The sequence below is a fragment of the Petaurus breviceps genome, unplaced genomic scaffold (assembly GCF_028583685.1).
Source record: "Petaurus breviceps papuanus isolate PSGF00001 unplaced genomic scaffold, PetGlider_PUasm1.0 287, whole genome shotgun sequence".
NCBI classification, from domain to species: domain Eukaryota; kingdom Metazoa; phylum Chordata; class Mammalia; order Diprotodontia; family Petauridae; genus Petaurus; species Petaurus breviceps.
Window position 1 is genome coordinate 1,143,009 of NW_027186029.1, and position 16,389 is coordinate 1,159,397.

At 46.6% G+C, this 16,389-nt stretch overlaps 1 protein-coding gene across 2 annotated transcripts in view; it reads right to left on the reverse strand.

Moving 5' to 3' along the window:
- The window catches only part of LOC138167689 (zinc finger protein 420-like), a 48,778-nt gene that overhangs the window by 16,804 nt on the left and 15,585 nt on the right, over window positions 1–16,389 (reverse strand). Inside the window, exons 5-7 of one of the 2 annotated variants that reach the window (XM_069096639.1) lie at window positions 15,624–15,821; window positions 8,645–8,819; window positions 6,304–8,326 (exon numbers count right to left, since the gene is read on the reverse strand). In XM_069096639.1, the coding sequence (XP_068952740.1) occupies window positions 6,790–8,326; window positions 8,645–8,819; window positions 15,624–15,821 (1,910 nt within the window). In that variant the 3' untranslated portion in view covers window positions 6,304–6,789. Of the gene's footprint in view, window positions 1–4,110; window positions 4,116–6,303; window positions 8,365–8,644; window positions 8,820–15,623; window positions 15,822–16,389 lie in introns of those variants that run through there. The other variant, XM_069096640.1, reaches the window with a different exon arrangement.

A 16,389-nucleotide genomic window follows, 5' to 3' on the forward strand; every position in this document is an offset into this window, starting at 1 on the left:
GATTGTGGCCAAGTGGAAGTAGCACAGTCTAACTACTCATCCATGGCACTTCAATTGTCAGTTTTATTGGCATATAATTGGTCTAAATAGTTCGCAATAATTGTTCTCATTTCATCTTCATTATTAGTAAATTACCATTTTCATTTTTGATACTGGTAATTTGGTTTTTTCTTTCTTAAAAAAAAATTAACCAGGGGGTTGTCTATTTTATTTTATTGTTTCCCCACCATAAAACCAGCTCCCACTTTTATTTATTTCCTCAATGACTTTTTTTAACATTTAGGTTTATTAATCTCTTCTTTAATTTTCAGGATTTCCATTTTTGTCTTTAACTGGATATTTTTTATTTTTATTTTTCTTCAGTTACATGCCCAATTCATTGATCTGCTCTTTTTCTCTTTTATCAGTGTACACATTTGGAGATGGAAATTTCTCCATAAGCATTGCTTTGTTTGTATCCCACAAATTTTGGTATGTTGTTTCATTGTTGTCATTATATTTCATTGAATTCCTTTTTTTTTTTTTTTTTTTGGATAGCAGTTTAACTTTATTATCTGGGAGACCTGGGGAGGCAGGACATTGCCCTGGGTCAAGTCACTTGTGATAAAAATGTTGGTTCTGGCTGTGCTGAATAAAAGGGATATGGGGGCCCGGTTGGCTGATGGCTGTACCTGTACAGGAATTATACTTTTAAAAGGTGACTCAAATTTGCACACTGTCTAATGCCAAGTTTGCACTACTAGGCATGTGTGCCAAGGAGACTGAAGACAGAAAGATTCAGTCAAAGTATTCATTGTAGCATTTCCTTATAGGAGCAAGGAATGGGGAACAAAATACTTTAGGGATCCCTGTAGCCGACCATTGGTGGAGAGATAGCTTAAGTGTAGCATATGAATGTAATGAATATTACCACACTGTAAGAAATGGCAGGTATGAAGAATTCACAGAAACATTTGGAAGACATTTTTAGGAATGAAGTCAGAGTAAGCAGAACAAGGAAGATGGTATGATCTGACAGTGCAGTGAAAAGAACAGTAAAACGAACAGGGATGCTGTTCTTGTAATAATCAATTTTCAAAAATATTCCTCCCTCTCTAAGGCAGAGGGAGCCATGACTATGCAGTGTTGCCCACAATGTCAGACGCCATTCAGAAGCGGAATGGTGTTACTGAATTATTTTCTTCTCTCTTTTAAGCTAAGTATGGAAGAGACAGGTATATATTTGAATGAATGTAATATAAAAATAAAAGATATCCATTTTTAAAGTTTTAAATTTTATCAGATAAAAATTTTTTGAATTAAGTATTATAAAATTTTAATACAAAGGGGTCTTTGAAAATTCTAAACAGTAGTCATCAAGAAAAATTCAAACAAAAATGATGAAGATTGATCATATGCACCCCCAAACCCTGAAATCCATTATTATTTGTTGTACAAAGTGTATGCACTGATTGTTACCAAGACAAATCAAATGTCACTTTTACATTGATGTTCCTTCCTGGGCCCTTGGTTATCTATATACTAAGTATCTAAGTATCAGCTAAGTATCTGAGCCGGGATTTGATCTCCAGGTCATCCCAACACCGGAGCCGGTACTCTTACTCACTGAGCCACCTGGACGCCCCTATATTTTGATTTTCTGTGATAAGTTGCAATATTATGAATGCTGTACTTTGATTTACTGTGAACGTTTTGCTTTGATTTGTTATGGAATCAAGTGTTCACTATACTATGTAATCAGAACCTTAAAAACTGTTCACAGTAGCATTCTTCTGGAAAGCTGCTTGTACATGGCATTACATGTTCTTAGAAGCCAAGTCTGACAGTGCAGGGATTGTTTCATTTTTGTCTCTGTATCTTCAGTGTACTCCATGATCCAGGTTTGTCTATCCTCACCCACAACACCCACTTCCTAACTCCAGACATTTTCCCTGGCTGTCCTCCATTCCTGGAATGTTCTCTTGCCTTAACTCCACATCCTAGTTGCCTTTCAATCCCAGTTAAAATGCCAGTGTCCACAGGGAGCCTTCTACAATCCCTCTTAATTCTAGCACCTTCCCTCTGTTGCTAATTTTGTGCATAGTAACCATTAGACCATGAACTCGAGATGGGGGATTTTTACCTTTCTCTCTATGTCTGACACATAGTAGGTGGTTATAAATGCTCATTCCTTTGAATTGCTAGGCACACGGTAACTCATTAGGAAGTTTTGGGTGAAGTCTCAGAGGATGGATTACTTGTCAGGCAAGTGACATGGGGGATGGTGGACTCCCGAGCTATGAAGTACCACGTAGGTTACCTTGGGAGAGGAGGAAGGGAACAGAGGCTTCATTGCCTCTATATTGCCTCTTCATTGCCTACAGGCAGCATCTCTGTCCAGGATGGTGGAGGGGTGGTTTGTATGGGCTGAAGGAGAGAAAGGATAGAGGTTTTGAGATCCAGGGTGGGCCCAGCATGAGAAGTCTAGGCTGGACAGAATCTGATGACAACTACATAGCAGCATCTCCCACGCTTCTCTCCCTGGAGGCATAGAGAATTTGGGCACCTTCTGCTTGTCTCTCGCACCAGTGAAGGACTGTCCGCTGAATGGGTCCAGTATTTGCATGTTGCAGGTCCTCACACCCAAGGATGGCTTAGTGTGCCTGTCAGCTGGAGGCTCCTAGAATACCCCAGTCATGCGTGCCTTCGCCACAAAATCGTGCCCCACACTCCTGCCTGAGTTGTGGATTCAAGGGATCTTTAGAGAATGCTCAGGGCACCTTCTTCCTCTGTCTGAGTCTCCTAAAAATGTGATAGGGATATTATATAAGGAAATTAAAGGAATATTTTAGAAGTGTTAAACCCATTTCTCCAGAACAGCTGTCTAAGGTCTAGAAGCACCTGAAGCAAATTTTACATTATCTGATAATCAAAGAAATGCAAGTTAAAACTCAGAAATAAAACTTTACCTCTATTAATAGTAGTAAACTTCTATGTAGCAAGTGTACTGAGACTTACAAAGCACTTTTATAGACTTGGTGTTGAGAGGGACCTCTAAGTCCATTTATCCTAACCCATATCTGAACACAAATACTCCTACAACATATCTGGCTAGTGGCAACCCTGCTTTTGTCTGAAGACCTCCTGTGAACTCTAGGGTTTCAACTCACATGTGTCAGATTTGAAAGGATGTCAAAAGACAAATTGGCAAATGTTGGCGTGGCCATGGAAACAATTTCACTAAGAACCCATTAATGGAACTGTGAATTGTTCCAACTATTCTGGAAAACAATTGGAAATATACTAAGAAAGTCACTAAACTTTATATAACCTTTAAGCCCAAATAGGCCATGAACAGAGGAAAAGGTCCCATGCATACAAAAAATTCGTGATATTTTTGTGCTATCCAGGAACCAGAAGCTCATTGGTTGTTCACTGATGAGGGAATAGCTGTATAAATTTCGGTAAGTGAATGTAATGGAATTTTATTATGCTGTAAGGAATGCTGAATGTGAAAAATTCAGAGAATGGGCTAGGGCTTGCTGATGACACAGCATCACACCAGTCCATACGGGTGACAATGAAGACCTGTCCTGAGGAGGTGGCAGTGGGAAACTGTAAAGATGTGAGAAGTAACACGGGGGCAAAACTGACAAGATAGGGAAACGTATGTGTGTATGAGTGTGCACGTGTGAAAGGAGAGGGAAGAGCAAAAAGGATGCTAGGGGATTCAAACAAGGGTGTCTGGAAGGATGTGGCTGACAGATTTAGAGAAGTCACACGCCCTGAAGACAGTATTGGACTTAACAGATGACCTGAGATAACTAAAGCCTTGCACCTCCCTCCATTTGGGCTGCCCTGATCACAGAGGGATCTGTAGAACTGCTCTACCTGCCACCTCTAGGGAGTCTGCCTGCAAGGCCAAAAAGAGTCCAGCCTCCCCTTCACCAGAATTACAGGCCGCCATACTCAGGAAGCCATCTCTGGCCGTCTTCTCACTAGCACAAAGACTCCACATTTACTCCTCCCCTTGAGTAAGTCCAGCTATTGCTCTGTCAATTATATTTCACATGGCGGCCTTGGCATCTGAGGCAGTCTTACCCATGGCCAGTCCAAACTCAGGGATTAGACCCACACTCCCTCATCTTGGCCATAGCCTCACTGCACTTGCTTTTCAGAGCCTTGGCTCACCTAACATGGCCCTCCTTTCTAAGGCGGTATTCTCAATCCTCCTAGGGAGTGGTCTCTTCCTGCTGAAGTCTATTGAATTTAAGGTTCCAATATTTTCTATATTCCTTGAGATAAAATGCTGCTGAGAAAGAAGGCAAAGACTAGAAATAAAGTGTGTATCCACCATTTGGGAAATAGCTAGACAAACTGTGGCATATGAATGTGGCAAGTGACAGATGTGAAGAATTTCCAGATGTTTGTCTAGCCTTAGTCCTTTCACTGGGTTCCAGTCCCACAATCATCAAGTGGCTCTTGGACATTTCCCAGAGGCATCCCAAATGCAACATTTCCAAAATAGAACTGTCTGTCGCTCTGCCAAACCCTACCCTCTTCCAAATGTCCCGGTTCATATCAAAGGCATCATCATCATTCTAATGACTCTGTCTGGTCTAGTTCAAAGCCTCAGTATTTTCCTCAACTCCTCAGTCTCCCTCTATCCTCTGACCAATTAGCAGCCAAATAGAGTGAATTCTGTCTCTATATTCCAAATCAGTGTCTTTCATTTCACTCACACTGCCACGCCCTCAGTTCAGGCATTTGTTACCTCTCTTCCAAATGACTGCAATAGCTGTGGACCATGCCATTCCCCTGTGAACAAGCTTCAGTGGATTGCCATTGCCTCTAGAATCAAATAGAGACTCCACAGTGCCCAAGCTACTCTCTGCCATCTTTCCTGCCTTACCGTATGGTACCCCACTTCCCTCACTCTGGGGTACAGCCCAAGAGGCCTTGCTCCTCCTCCCACAAGCCACTCTATCCTGCTCCATTGCCTTTGCGCTGGCTGAACCCTAAGCCTAAAATGTCCTTGCTCCGCACTGCCTCTCATCATCCCTGCTGAATTTCAAAGTTCAACTCTGATACCACCTCCATCTCCCACTCCCAAAGCTGCTGCCAAGCCCTGAACACTTCCTTTGTATTTACATTGGATGTGTTTTGTATGAAAGGTTTCCTCTAATAGACTAAGGTACTAGAGGGCAGAGACTTACCAATTTTGTATCCATTGAGTATAGTACAGTGCTTCGCATACAGTAGGGGCTTAACTGATGCCTGTTAATTGAATTCAGAAAAACAAGAAAAGTTTGCTTTAAACTGAAGTAGGTTGAAAACAAAACATACAAAGTGAATGCATATATCATAAAAGGAATATGGGCCTCAAGTAAAAAAAAACTGGGAAGCCAATAAAGTGCATTGTGGATGCCTTTCCTGACAAGTTTGTGTTTTACTTCTTGGTCAACCTAACAGGGCTGGATGAGATTCCCAATAGGGAGAGTACAAGGGAAAGAGAAAATGGACCAAAGACAGAACTCTGGGGACTGTTCAACTTAAGGAATCAAGAAATGAGCAAATTCAGAGGGGAGAAGACAGAGAAGGGTCAGGTAAAGGCCCAGGAGAACTAAGTGGGACGTTTCCAAAGTTGGAGCAGAGTATGTAAAAGTACAAGGCAGTGGAAAGAGATGATTAATTCACAGAGGGAAAAGCGGGAATGAGAACTGACAAGGGGTCACTATGTTTGGGGAGTAGGAGGTCACTGATGACTTCCATGGAAGCAGGTTCAACAGAAGACTTGACTTAGAAACAAGGGCTAAGTGAGTCGAGTGGCTTTTTTTTTTTTTTAGCATAGGTGACATGTGACTTTGTTTGTAAGCAGCTTGGAAAAAGCCAGCAGAAGATGGACTGAAGAAGTCTAAGAAGAGATAATGGCTGGAATGTGGTCCTGGAAGGGGACTGGGTGAAGTGTGGAGGCAGGGAAATTTGTATTTGTAAGGAGTCCTCTGTGCCCAGAATTCTGAAGGAGAAAGAAAAGAGGGATTCTGAGAATACTGAAGAGTGAAAGAGCTGAGTTCTGATCATATTGTCCCAATTTACTATGGTTAACATAAGGCTAATGGAATATTACTATGCAGTGCATATTAATGATGAGGCAATCAGAAACATGCGAAGACTTGCACAAACATATGCAGAGTCAAAGAAGCAAGATGAAAATAATGCTGCAACTCAAGGATGAAAACAATGGAAATGAGAAGATCACAAAAAGGAAGTTGAGCTCTGAGAAATAAAAAAACCAATGAAGATCGAGGAGATCATGAAACAGAATTTCTGTCTTACAGCTGAAAGCTCATGGACTATCTCAGAAGAGCTTATACATTATTGTATATGGTCCATATTTGTTTATTTGTTTTTCTTTTTTCACAAAGAAGGATTTCATCTAGAAGGAAGAAGGAAATTACAGTCATATAAAAACAAAAAGCATCAAAAATAAAGGAAGGACCAGGCTTAAAAAAAAAAAGATAACCACAACTTTCTCAATAAAGTCTACTCTCTATGTGATAATTGGGAGAAAGAGAGCTGGGAACTCAAGAGAGAAAAGGTTTTATAACAGCTACTAATAAAAAATAGGCAGGAATTTGCTTTATCTATAATTTTTCTCTCTAGATTGAATTTTGTAGATGTCAGGCTATGCTCTAGATAAAATCCTCCTCCATAAGGCTTTACCAATCAAAGGCTATACTCCAGCATGAATTATCTGAGGGTAAATAAGTCCTGTTCTCTGGAGGTAAGCCTTTCCACATTTTTTAAGATCTAAGGTTTCTCTCTAATGTGAATTGTCTGATGTACAGTAAGTTCTGTTCTTTGACAGAAGGCCTTCCCACATTCTTTACATTCATAGGGTTTCCTTCCATTGTGAATTCTCTGATGTCGAGAAAGTTGAGAACTATCACGAAAGGCCTTCCCACAGTCATTACATTCATAAGGTTTCTCCCCAGTATGAATTCTCTGATGTAGAGTAAGTTGTGAACTCTGGCTGAAAGCCTTGCCACATTCTAAACATTCATAAGGTTTCTCTCCAGTATGAATCCTCAGGTGTAGAGTAAGTTGGGAGCTCCGGCTAAAAGATTTTCCACATTCAAAACATTCATAAGGTTTCTCTCCAGTATGAATTCTTTGATGTTGAGTAAGTATTGTGAACCGACTAAAGGCTTTTCCACATTCAAAACATTCATATGGTTTCTCTCCAGTATGAATTCTTTGATGTCGAATTAGCTGTGAGCTCTCATGGAAGGCCTTCCCACATTCTTTACATTCATAAGGTTTGTCACCATTATGAATTGCCTTATGTCTACTAAGTCCTGTACTCCAGCTGAAGGACTTCCCACATTCATTACACTCATAAGGCTTTTCTCCTGTATGAATTCTCTGATGTTGAGTAAGAATTGTGAAGCGACTGAAGGCTTTCCCACATTCATTACACTCATAAGGTTTCTCTCCTGTATGAATTCTATGATGTAGAGTAAGTTGTGAGCTCTGGCTAAAAGCTTTCCCACATTCATTACATTTATAAGGCCTTTCTCCAGTATGAATTCTCTGGTGTTCTGTGAGTATTGTGAAACAACTGAAGGCCTTCCCACAGTCATTACATTCATAAGGTTTTACTCCAGTATGAACACTCTGATGTAGAGTAAGTTGTGAACTCTGACTGAAGGCCTTCCCACATTCTTTGCATTCATAAGGTTTTTCCCCAGTATGAATTCTCTGGTGTAGAGTAAGTTGTGAGCTCTGACTGAAGGCCTTCCCACATTCTTTACACTCATAAGGTTTCTCTCCAGTATGAATTCTCTGATGGACAGTAAGTTGTGACTTCTGGCTAAAAGCTTTTCCACATTCGTTGCATTCATAAGGTTTTTCTCCAGTATGAATTCTCTGATGTCGAGTAAGTTGTGAGCTCCCATGGTAGGCCTTTCCACACTCAAAACATTCATAAGGTTTTTCTCCAGTGTGAATTCTTTGATGTCGAGTAAGGTCTATAATCTGGGTGAAGGCCTTCCCACATTCCTTACATTCATAAGGTTTTTCTCCGGTATGAATTCTTTGATGTCGAGTAAGATCTGTGACTCGGGTAAAAGCTTTCCCACATTCATTACATTCATAAGGTCTCTCTCCAGTATGAGTTGTCTGATGTTGAATAAGTCCTGTGGTCCGCCTGAAGGCCTTCCCACATATCTTACATTTATAAGGTTTCTCTCCAGTATGAATTCTCATATGTTCAATAAGTTGTGAGCGCTGGCGAAAGGGCTTCCCACATTCATTACATTTACGGGGCTTCTCTCCAGTGTGAATTCTGTGATGGGAAGTAATAAATGAACTGGGGTTAAAAAGCTTTCCCATTCACTACACTGGGGAGGCTGCTCTTAAATATGTATCCTGTGATAATCAGTAGGATCTAAAGCACTGCTGAAGCCCTTCACAATCTATTCTAACCTAGAAAATAACTGAGTATGTGCATCTTCTAACTAGGTATCACGCATATCTTTCCTATAGAGAATCCCTTGGGGAAAAAGGACTGACCTGACAGGGAAGCTTCTACCACATTTATTTCTTTTCTGGCCCTTTATTCAAATGGTGGTTTTCCCGGGGGGGGGGGGGGGGAAGTACTTACCTGGAATGTTTTTCCACATTTTTCTGCTTTCTCTTTAACTGGGCATCATATTCTGAGGTTTTTCCCAGCTTGAAGATAGAGGAAAGGTCCTTTGTCAGTGTTTCTAAGGATGATTCCTTCACTAAAATGGCAGTCTTTGAAGTTGGCTCCTTGATTTTAGACACCACCTCCAAGTCTGAAAGAAATAAAATATGTCCATAACCCTGCTCCCCTGATACTACATTTTTGCATAGTCTTTTGGAATTCACCCAAAACTTTAGAACTCCTAATCCTTTGCCAAATGAGGAAAGTGAGGTTTAGAAGGGTTTGCTGATCTGTCAAAGGTCACAGTGCCAATGCCAATGCCAAAGCTGAGTCAGGAGAACTGGACTTTGGACTATAAGCTCCGCGTACTTCTCATTGGAGTGCATTGACCCTCTCCACAAAGGAGTGCATTTATTTTGTGCTTTTATGAAATGCAGAGGGAGGATGAAAGAGTGGAAACTACAGCAGAAACTACCCTTTTGGCTTAATTGAAGGATTTATATTCCAACAATCAGTCCTGTTCATGATCTGAGAGGCCATCCAGTCCAGGGATTCTTAACCCAGGAGGGTCTGCAGAGTTAAGGAAGAATACGACATCTTTATTTTCACTAAGGTCCAATTGGGACCTAGCATTTCCTTCAGTTTATGTGAAAACTATTCTGAGGATAGGTTCATGGGCTTCACTAACCTGCCAAGGGGTCCAGGATACCCCCTCCAAAAAAAAGCCTTGAAAATTCCTGATCTGGCCAGTGCCCTCATTGCTCAAATGAGGAATGGGAGCCCAAGGAGCTGCCAAATGGTCAGGGGGCCCAAGCTTGGCAAGAGCCACTTCCATCCCACCGGTCTCTTCCCCACGGGAATCCAGAAATGTATGAGAGAAGCTGGGTGGCCATCACTTCAAGGGAAAGTTGACAGGATCCTTGTGTCTAAAGTGACATGGCCCCAGGTCATGTGTTCTTGTGATGTTCCTTATAAAGGTAAAGCTCAGGCCTAGAACCATCTCAGCAGTAACAAGGGGCTTAGCTATCTCTTTCCCTCCCTGCATTTCAGGCCCCACTTGTCTCTTTTCTGAGCTGAGCTTCCTTCCATCTGCTCTCGGCATTGAGCCAGTCAATCAACATTTATTAAGCACCATTTTGTGTCAGGCACCATGGTAAGCAGTGGGAATAGAAATGTCATTGAAAAGAGCTGACATTTCAAGGGGGGGGGGGGGAAAAGAGGGGGAGGAGGGGGGGGAGGGGAGGCAGGAGAGGGAGTATGGAGAGAGTCTTCAGCCAGGAGGGAAGCCTGGAGAGGAGGCCAGCCTGGAGAGGAGGGCGCCTGGAAAGGAGGGCATCGGGTCTCTAACACCCTAAAGTAAAGAAGCCCAAAGGATGCACAGTCCAGTGGGTCTCCCTGAGTGACCAGCAGAAGACAGTGAGCAGGGCTGCTGTCCCTGGACCTACGGCAGGACCCATACTGATCTGCAGAACAGGAAGGGGGGATTCACAAGCTGTAGACCATCGACCCTCCCTTCAGTGTTTGGGGACACCTGGAAGGCAGCTAAGAAAGCTAGCCAGCATGTGACAACACAGGATGTGTCCCCTCATGTACATCACAGAGGTCTGAGGCTGTGCAATGAAGCCCTGAATGCATGAGCTACAGACAGGGACAGGGATACCTTCGGCAAGAGAGACGGGTCACATACAGGTGGGGGAGAGGCAAGGCAAGCATTGCATGTTATGAAGGCACACAAGTCAGGTCGACAACATACACAATGTCTTGTTGTTGGGCGGCCCACACAATGATTACAACAGAAATGGAAAGCGCCACCAGAACACAAGAACAGAATGTTTGCAACATGACAATGAATGGCTAACTGACCAAAAAGCATTTATTTAAGCCCTTCCTGTGTAACAAGAGCCTCCTTGAGCTCTGGGAACATACACCACGTTCTTAGGCGCTTCTGTTCTAATGGAGAGAGAAAGGACGAGTGGGGGGCTCCTTCCTTCACTTTACATCTTCTGATCAAGTCTACCCACTTCTGATGTTGAACCAGGGGGCAGGCCCAGCACTCTAGCCACTAGGCCACCCTGCCGCCAAAAGGTATGGGCATTTCAGTCATTCAGTTTAATTCCATCTGCTTTCCAGAATGCTTTATCCTAAGGAATGGTCCCTGGGAGGGAAGGATGCAGTGGAAACAGAGGGGTGTGAGAACAAAAAATCCCAGTAAAAGTATTTTTTTTTTTAAAGATGGTGTCTCCATGGATCTCCAGAAGGTGGGGCCTCTGGGTTGTATCTTGGCAGTCACTAGGTATGTGCCAGACCACCTGGGCAGAAAGAGGGTATAGACTCGAAGGCTGGCACAGAGGCGTGTGCTGGTCAAGATGGGTGGCTCTGCTTGCCCTCGGTCTCCATGACCCCTCCTCACCTCTAATCTCATCCCCAAGCTGCTGACTGCGCCTTGACTGACCCCTTGTCCCCGGGCCATGGGGCTGGAGGGTCCAGGCTCTTCTCAATGCTTTCCCTAAGAGGACAGAAACCAGACTCTCAGACACACTGCCTAAAACTCCAGAACAAGTCGCCCCCGAGCCAGGCCCTCCCTGGCATCTCCCCACACACACATTCCTGCCTCTTTTTGTGTATTGTCTCCCTTTTAGAGTACAAACTCCTCGAGGGCAGGAGCTGTCTTATTAAAAGTATCCTCCGTGCTCAGCACACAGTAAGCATTTAGTGGATGTTCACTAGGTTGGACTGATCCCCACAACTCCCTTGTGAGGTAGATCCTACCATTACCCCCATTTTACAGCCAAAGAGACCAAGGCAAGCAGCGTTAAGGGCCTTGTCAAGGTCCCAGAGCGAACCACATCTCCGGCCAGATCTGAACTCGGGTCTTCCTGACTCTAGGCCCAGCGCTTTTTATACTGCTCCACCCCACCGCTTTCTGCCAAAAAACAAAAACAAACATTTTTAAGCACGGAAGTTCATAATTTCTTGATTCCCTTGGTCACGTCATCTTTCAGAATATAGAAGAAAAACCAGAGGAATTCTGGGGCGTCTCCTATTCTCACTGAGGAAGAGCAAATGAGGTTGGTGATGGGACTGGAATCCAGTGGTGATGGAGACAAAGACAAGGTATGCCCATGGCATGGGGAGTGAACTTCAGGGCTCAGAGAAGGGACTGGCGCCGTCTAACGCCTGCGGTGTGAGCGGGCAAGTGAGCTCCAGTGGGAAATCCCAGAGAGAGTCCAATTCCACCATGGAGGAAAGACACGGGGCCTCTTCCCTAAGAGGAGGGGGGACAAACAGACAGGCCCAGAAGAATGGATGCGTGCCTTAAGGGCACGCCCTGCAGCCAAAGGCTTTTAACTGACACATTCATCCTGATCCGGCCTCCCCTCAGTCAGTACAGGTCAAGGTAGAGGGGTCAGTCGGCCCTGGAACAGTGCCCTTGTCAACGGCTCCAGGTCCCCTTTTCTACATCACAGACCTGACCCTTCCTGAGCCACCCAGGACCCTCCTGGACACTGCTGGGCGTGCCAGCTGCCAGGCTGCGATGGGTGAGGCCCACAGAGACTTTCAGAGACTCAGGCCAGGGACATCGGGCTCCCACCCCAGGAAGATCCAAGCATTCTCCTTTCTAAAACAAAACACTGGTCCTTTCTCTACAGATGCTGTTGCTCCCCCACTAGAATATAAGCTCCTTGAGGGAGCTCATTCATTCATTCTGAAAACCCGGGGAGGAAAGAGCCCTTAGAAGGAGAGCTCAGGGCAGTCTGGCGTTCTCTAGCAGCACCACAGCAAGAGCAGAGGGAAGACGCTGGGGGAAGCCAGGGCTGAGACTTGGAGAGTGGGGAGCGTTGCCTGCACCAGGGGCTGAGGGCAGTGGGATCAAGACTTTTTGGGAGGAAAGTAAGGCAGATCCTGGGGAAGTAGAGTTCTGACTGGAAGGCATGGTGAGCATGGAGAATGGGGTCAAGAGGGCCACAGAGACAGATGGAGGAGAGGAGCCAGACCAGGGGCTCGTGACCCTGTGGGGTCCCAGGCCCTGCAGGCAGGCAGTCTGGGATGCGGCCCTTCTCAAAACCATGTTTGTAGATGCCTAAGACAAAATACCCAGGATCACAAAGAAAACAATAATACCGAAATATTACGGAAATGGTTTGTTAAAACTGCTCACGGAGCCCAGGCTAAGCGACCAGCAGCAGAGGCGCACAGAGTGATGGAATGGTGGCTGATGAGATGGGCAGAGGAGAAGGGTGGTGCAGGTCAGGGGATGGGGAAGCTGGGGAATCCGAGGGCTCCTCATTCAACACAGAAATGGAATTCGAGTGCAAGGGCAGAGAGCAGTCTCCAGGAACAGGTTCGAGGGAAGACTCAGAAAGGAGTGAGGGGCGGGGAGGAAGAAGCAGCTGGCTCCTCTGGCCTCAGGGGTCATCCAGGAGCCAGACTTCCTTGGCTGAATCTGGACTCCTGGGAGAAAGGCGCCAAAGCAGACAGGCCTCCAAACCTGGAAGACAGCCATCAAGCTGCTCCACAAGCTGGGAGGGGCCCACTCTTGGCTCTGCTGCTGTCCTTCTCAGGGTGCTCTGCAGACATTCTGGGTGACCTAAAGCCGTGCTCAGGCCACAGCTGATGTTCCAGGAAGATGCGCCTCCAAGGCAGGGTCCAGGTAGCTTTTGGAGCATCCCCAGGGCTTCTCCAGGCCAGTGCCAGTCTGACTCCCACAGGGGAATGTAAAAGACTTGACATTTCTCCCTTTCTCATTTCACCTTCTAATGCTCTAACCTGTCAAGGCAGCTTCTGGTCTTCAAGCTGCAACCTCTCTTGGATCATCTGCAGATCTCAGGTTCCTTGCCCCTGCATCCAGGCACGGTCATAAACCATACACAGCACCAATCCCTGGGGCAGTGTGATGGAAACCCTCTTCCAAGGCCACACCCAACCACCAACGACCATTCTTCATCTGGCCCACTGATGGCCTGTCCTCCAGCCTGCAGCATGACGGACATACCAGAGATGTTTGGGAACACCCAGATGAATCAGGTAGGGTCTTTCCAAGGGCGCTGTGGCCCAGCAGGGGCCAAGCGAGGCAGCCTTTGGTCACTCCCACCTTCAGCCTCTCCCTGGCCACTGGCTCCTTCCCACAGCCTTAAACGTGTCCACATCTCCCAAGGCCTTGGAAAAACACCCGTCCCCTCACACTGCTGTCCCATGTGGCTCCTCCCTTGGTGAGCAGTCTTTGTCTGTGCTGACTGCACTGTGGCCTCACCTGCTGTCTTCTCAGTCACTACTCGACCTTTTGCAATCTAGCTTCTGATCACATTATTTGACTGAAACCATTCTCTGCACAATGGCCAACTGTTGCCAGCATAGAACTAGGGAAGCAGGAAAGAGGGCAGGACAAATGAAGCCCTGAGGACGCCCAGGGCATGAGCAGGCAGCCAGGGTTAACTTTGAACCCACATGGACTGACGGGGCCCCACTGCAGGCCCCTTGGGCATGGAAGAGATAGCTTTTAGACTCTGGGCCAGGAGCTCTTGAGGTCCCAGGGAAGCCCTTTGTAAAGAACTCTTAATGTCCTTGGCCAGGGAGGCCCGAGGCAGTGATGATGTGGAAGAGTGCCCTAGGCATGGGGGACAGAAGGAGAAAACTGGAGATTGAGTGGTGTCACCTGTGGGTGAAGGGTCAGACACCACACAGAGGCTTTCAGCATTGGCCTTGCAGAAGCTGGCAAGGCAGACCTGCGCTACTGACGGGAATGGGGGATGCACCCACTGGAGGGGCCACTGCAGGCAGCAGACCCCTCCACCCCACTCCAGCTGAGGCGGGAGGCCATGAGGCCTGCTCCAGGTTAGAGGTGGGTCAGTGGAACCGGGCACCCCGCACACAAAAGCTCCGGACCGGATGAATAGAACGGCCCTCTATGGGACAAGCACTGGCTCCTGGGAAAGCGGGACAGCTCAGGAAGAACAGAGATCTGAGCAGCACTTCACCCCAGAAGCCAACACGTGCTCCAAGGGGACACGCAACCAAAACATAGAACATCACGTCACGGACAAGAAGCACACAGGAAAATGACCTGTCACACACGGGCCTGGAACGTTCACGACCAAACCAGGGACAGGGAAGAGGAGGAAGGAAGACAGACCAGGCGGTTCTGATCGTGTGAAATGAAAGGTGTGTGGGCACCAGCAATGGCGCTAAGATGGGGTGAGTCGGGAGGACCTGAGCTCAGAGCTGGCCTCAGACGCTGCCAGCCATTTAACCCACGTTTGCTGCAGTCTTCTCATCTGTAAAGTGGGGGCAAGAGGGCTGCTGTGAAGGGAGATGAGTCTCTTTGTGAGGCCCTGAACGGTGCCTGGCACGGCGCTGAGCTACAGAAATGACAAATTTGTAATAGGAGCCATAAGGAAATGGAGAGGCCCGGGCTACCCACGGTCATATGAAAAGACGTCCCAACTCGGACTCGAGAGGCAGAGGAAGCGTCCTGAGATGGGGCCCCCACGCCCCTCCAACCAAGCAGCAGCAACCCCAGCACATGGTCATGCAGCACATGCCCGTGGGCCCAGAAGGGCTGGCGGACTGCAGCTGTTCCTGGGGGCAGGTTCCTGCGTTGACCTTCGCCCCATGCTGCCTCCCACATTTGCTGTTCAGTCGTCTCACTCATGTCCGACTCTCTATGACCCCATTTGGGGCTTTCTTGGCAGAGACACTGGGGTGCTTTACCATTTCCTTCTCCAGCTCATTTACAGATGAGGAAACTGAGGCAAATGGGGTGAAGTGACCTGCCCAGGATCACACTGCTGGTGAGTGTCTGAGGCCAGGTTTGAACTCAGGTGGTGCCCCTGGCAGCCCCACCTGCAGGGACACAATCTATTAAGCAGCCCATCCCCCCCTTTGGCTTACCCACCAGAGCCCTGACCCCACTCTCAGTGATGCCCTCGAGGTCATCGGCTTCCATGGCTGCCCAGACCTTGTGAATCCGTGGCCACAGGCCTCACCAATGACTCCTTTCTTGGGGCTTCCGAATATTCCCCGGGCTCCGTGGCATCTCCAGCCCGGTGGATCCATGCAAGACACTGTCTCCTATAATATGCTCCTTCCATCCCAACTAGGCGGGACAAGGGATCCCCTGAAGTGGCCGCACGTGTCCAGATTTGTCTACGGAACACTAAAAATCGTGTAAAATGTAGGCACTGGTTTTGGTAGTGTGACTGAAGAATCTGTCCACGTCAGAATTCCTCATTCCCTTCCATCTATTTCCTCCTCCAGCTCCTTCTGACGCACAACTCTCCCTCCCTGTCCTCCCGGGGCCACAAGGAGATAACCTGGTGACCGCCAGCAGCCTGAGTGAAGGGTCTCCTGCAACCAGGACAGGCCTCCAAGGCCACCACTCAAAGGGGACAAAAACTCCCTGAGACCAGTTAGAGCTTTCAGAAAAATGGCACATGGCTGGGGGCTGATGATGGAGGTGTGGCTGAAAAAGACCCAGCCGCTGCACATGTGTGTATACACACACTCACATTCATGCACACACACTCATACACTGTCACACACACACTCAGACTCAGTCACATACACTCACAGAGACACTGTCACACACATACTCACAGACTCAGTCACACACACACATGCACACTCAGTCACACATACATGCTCACAGACTCAGTCACACACACATGCACATACTCATACACTGTCACACACGTACACGCTCACAGACTCAGTCACACACACAC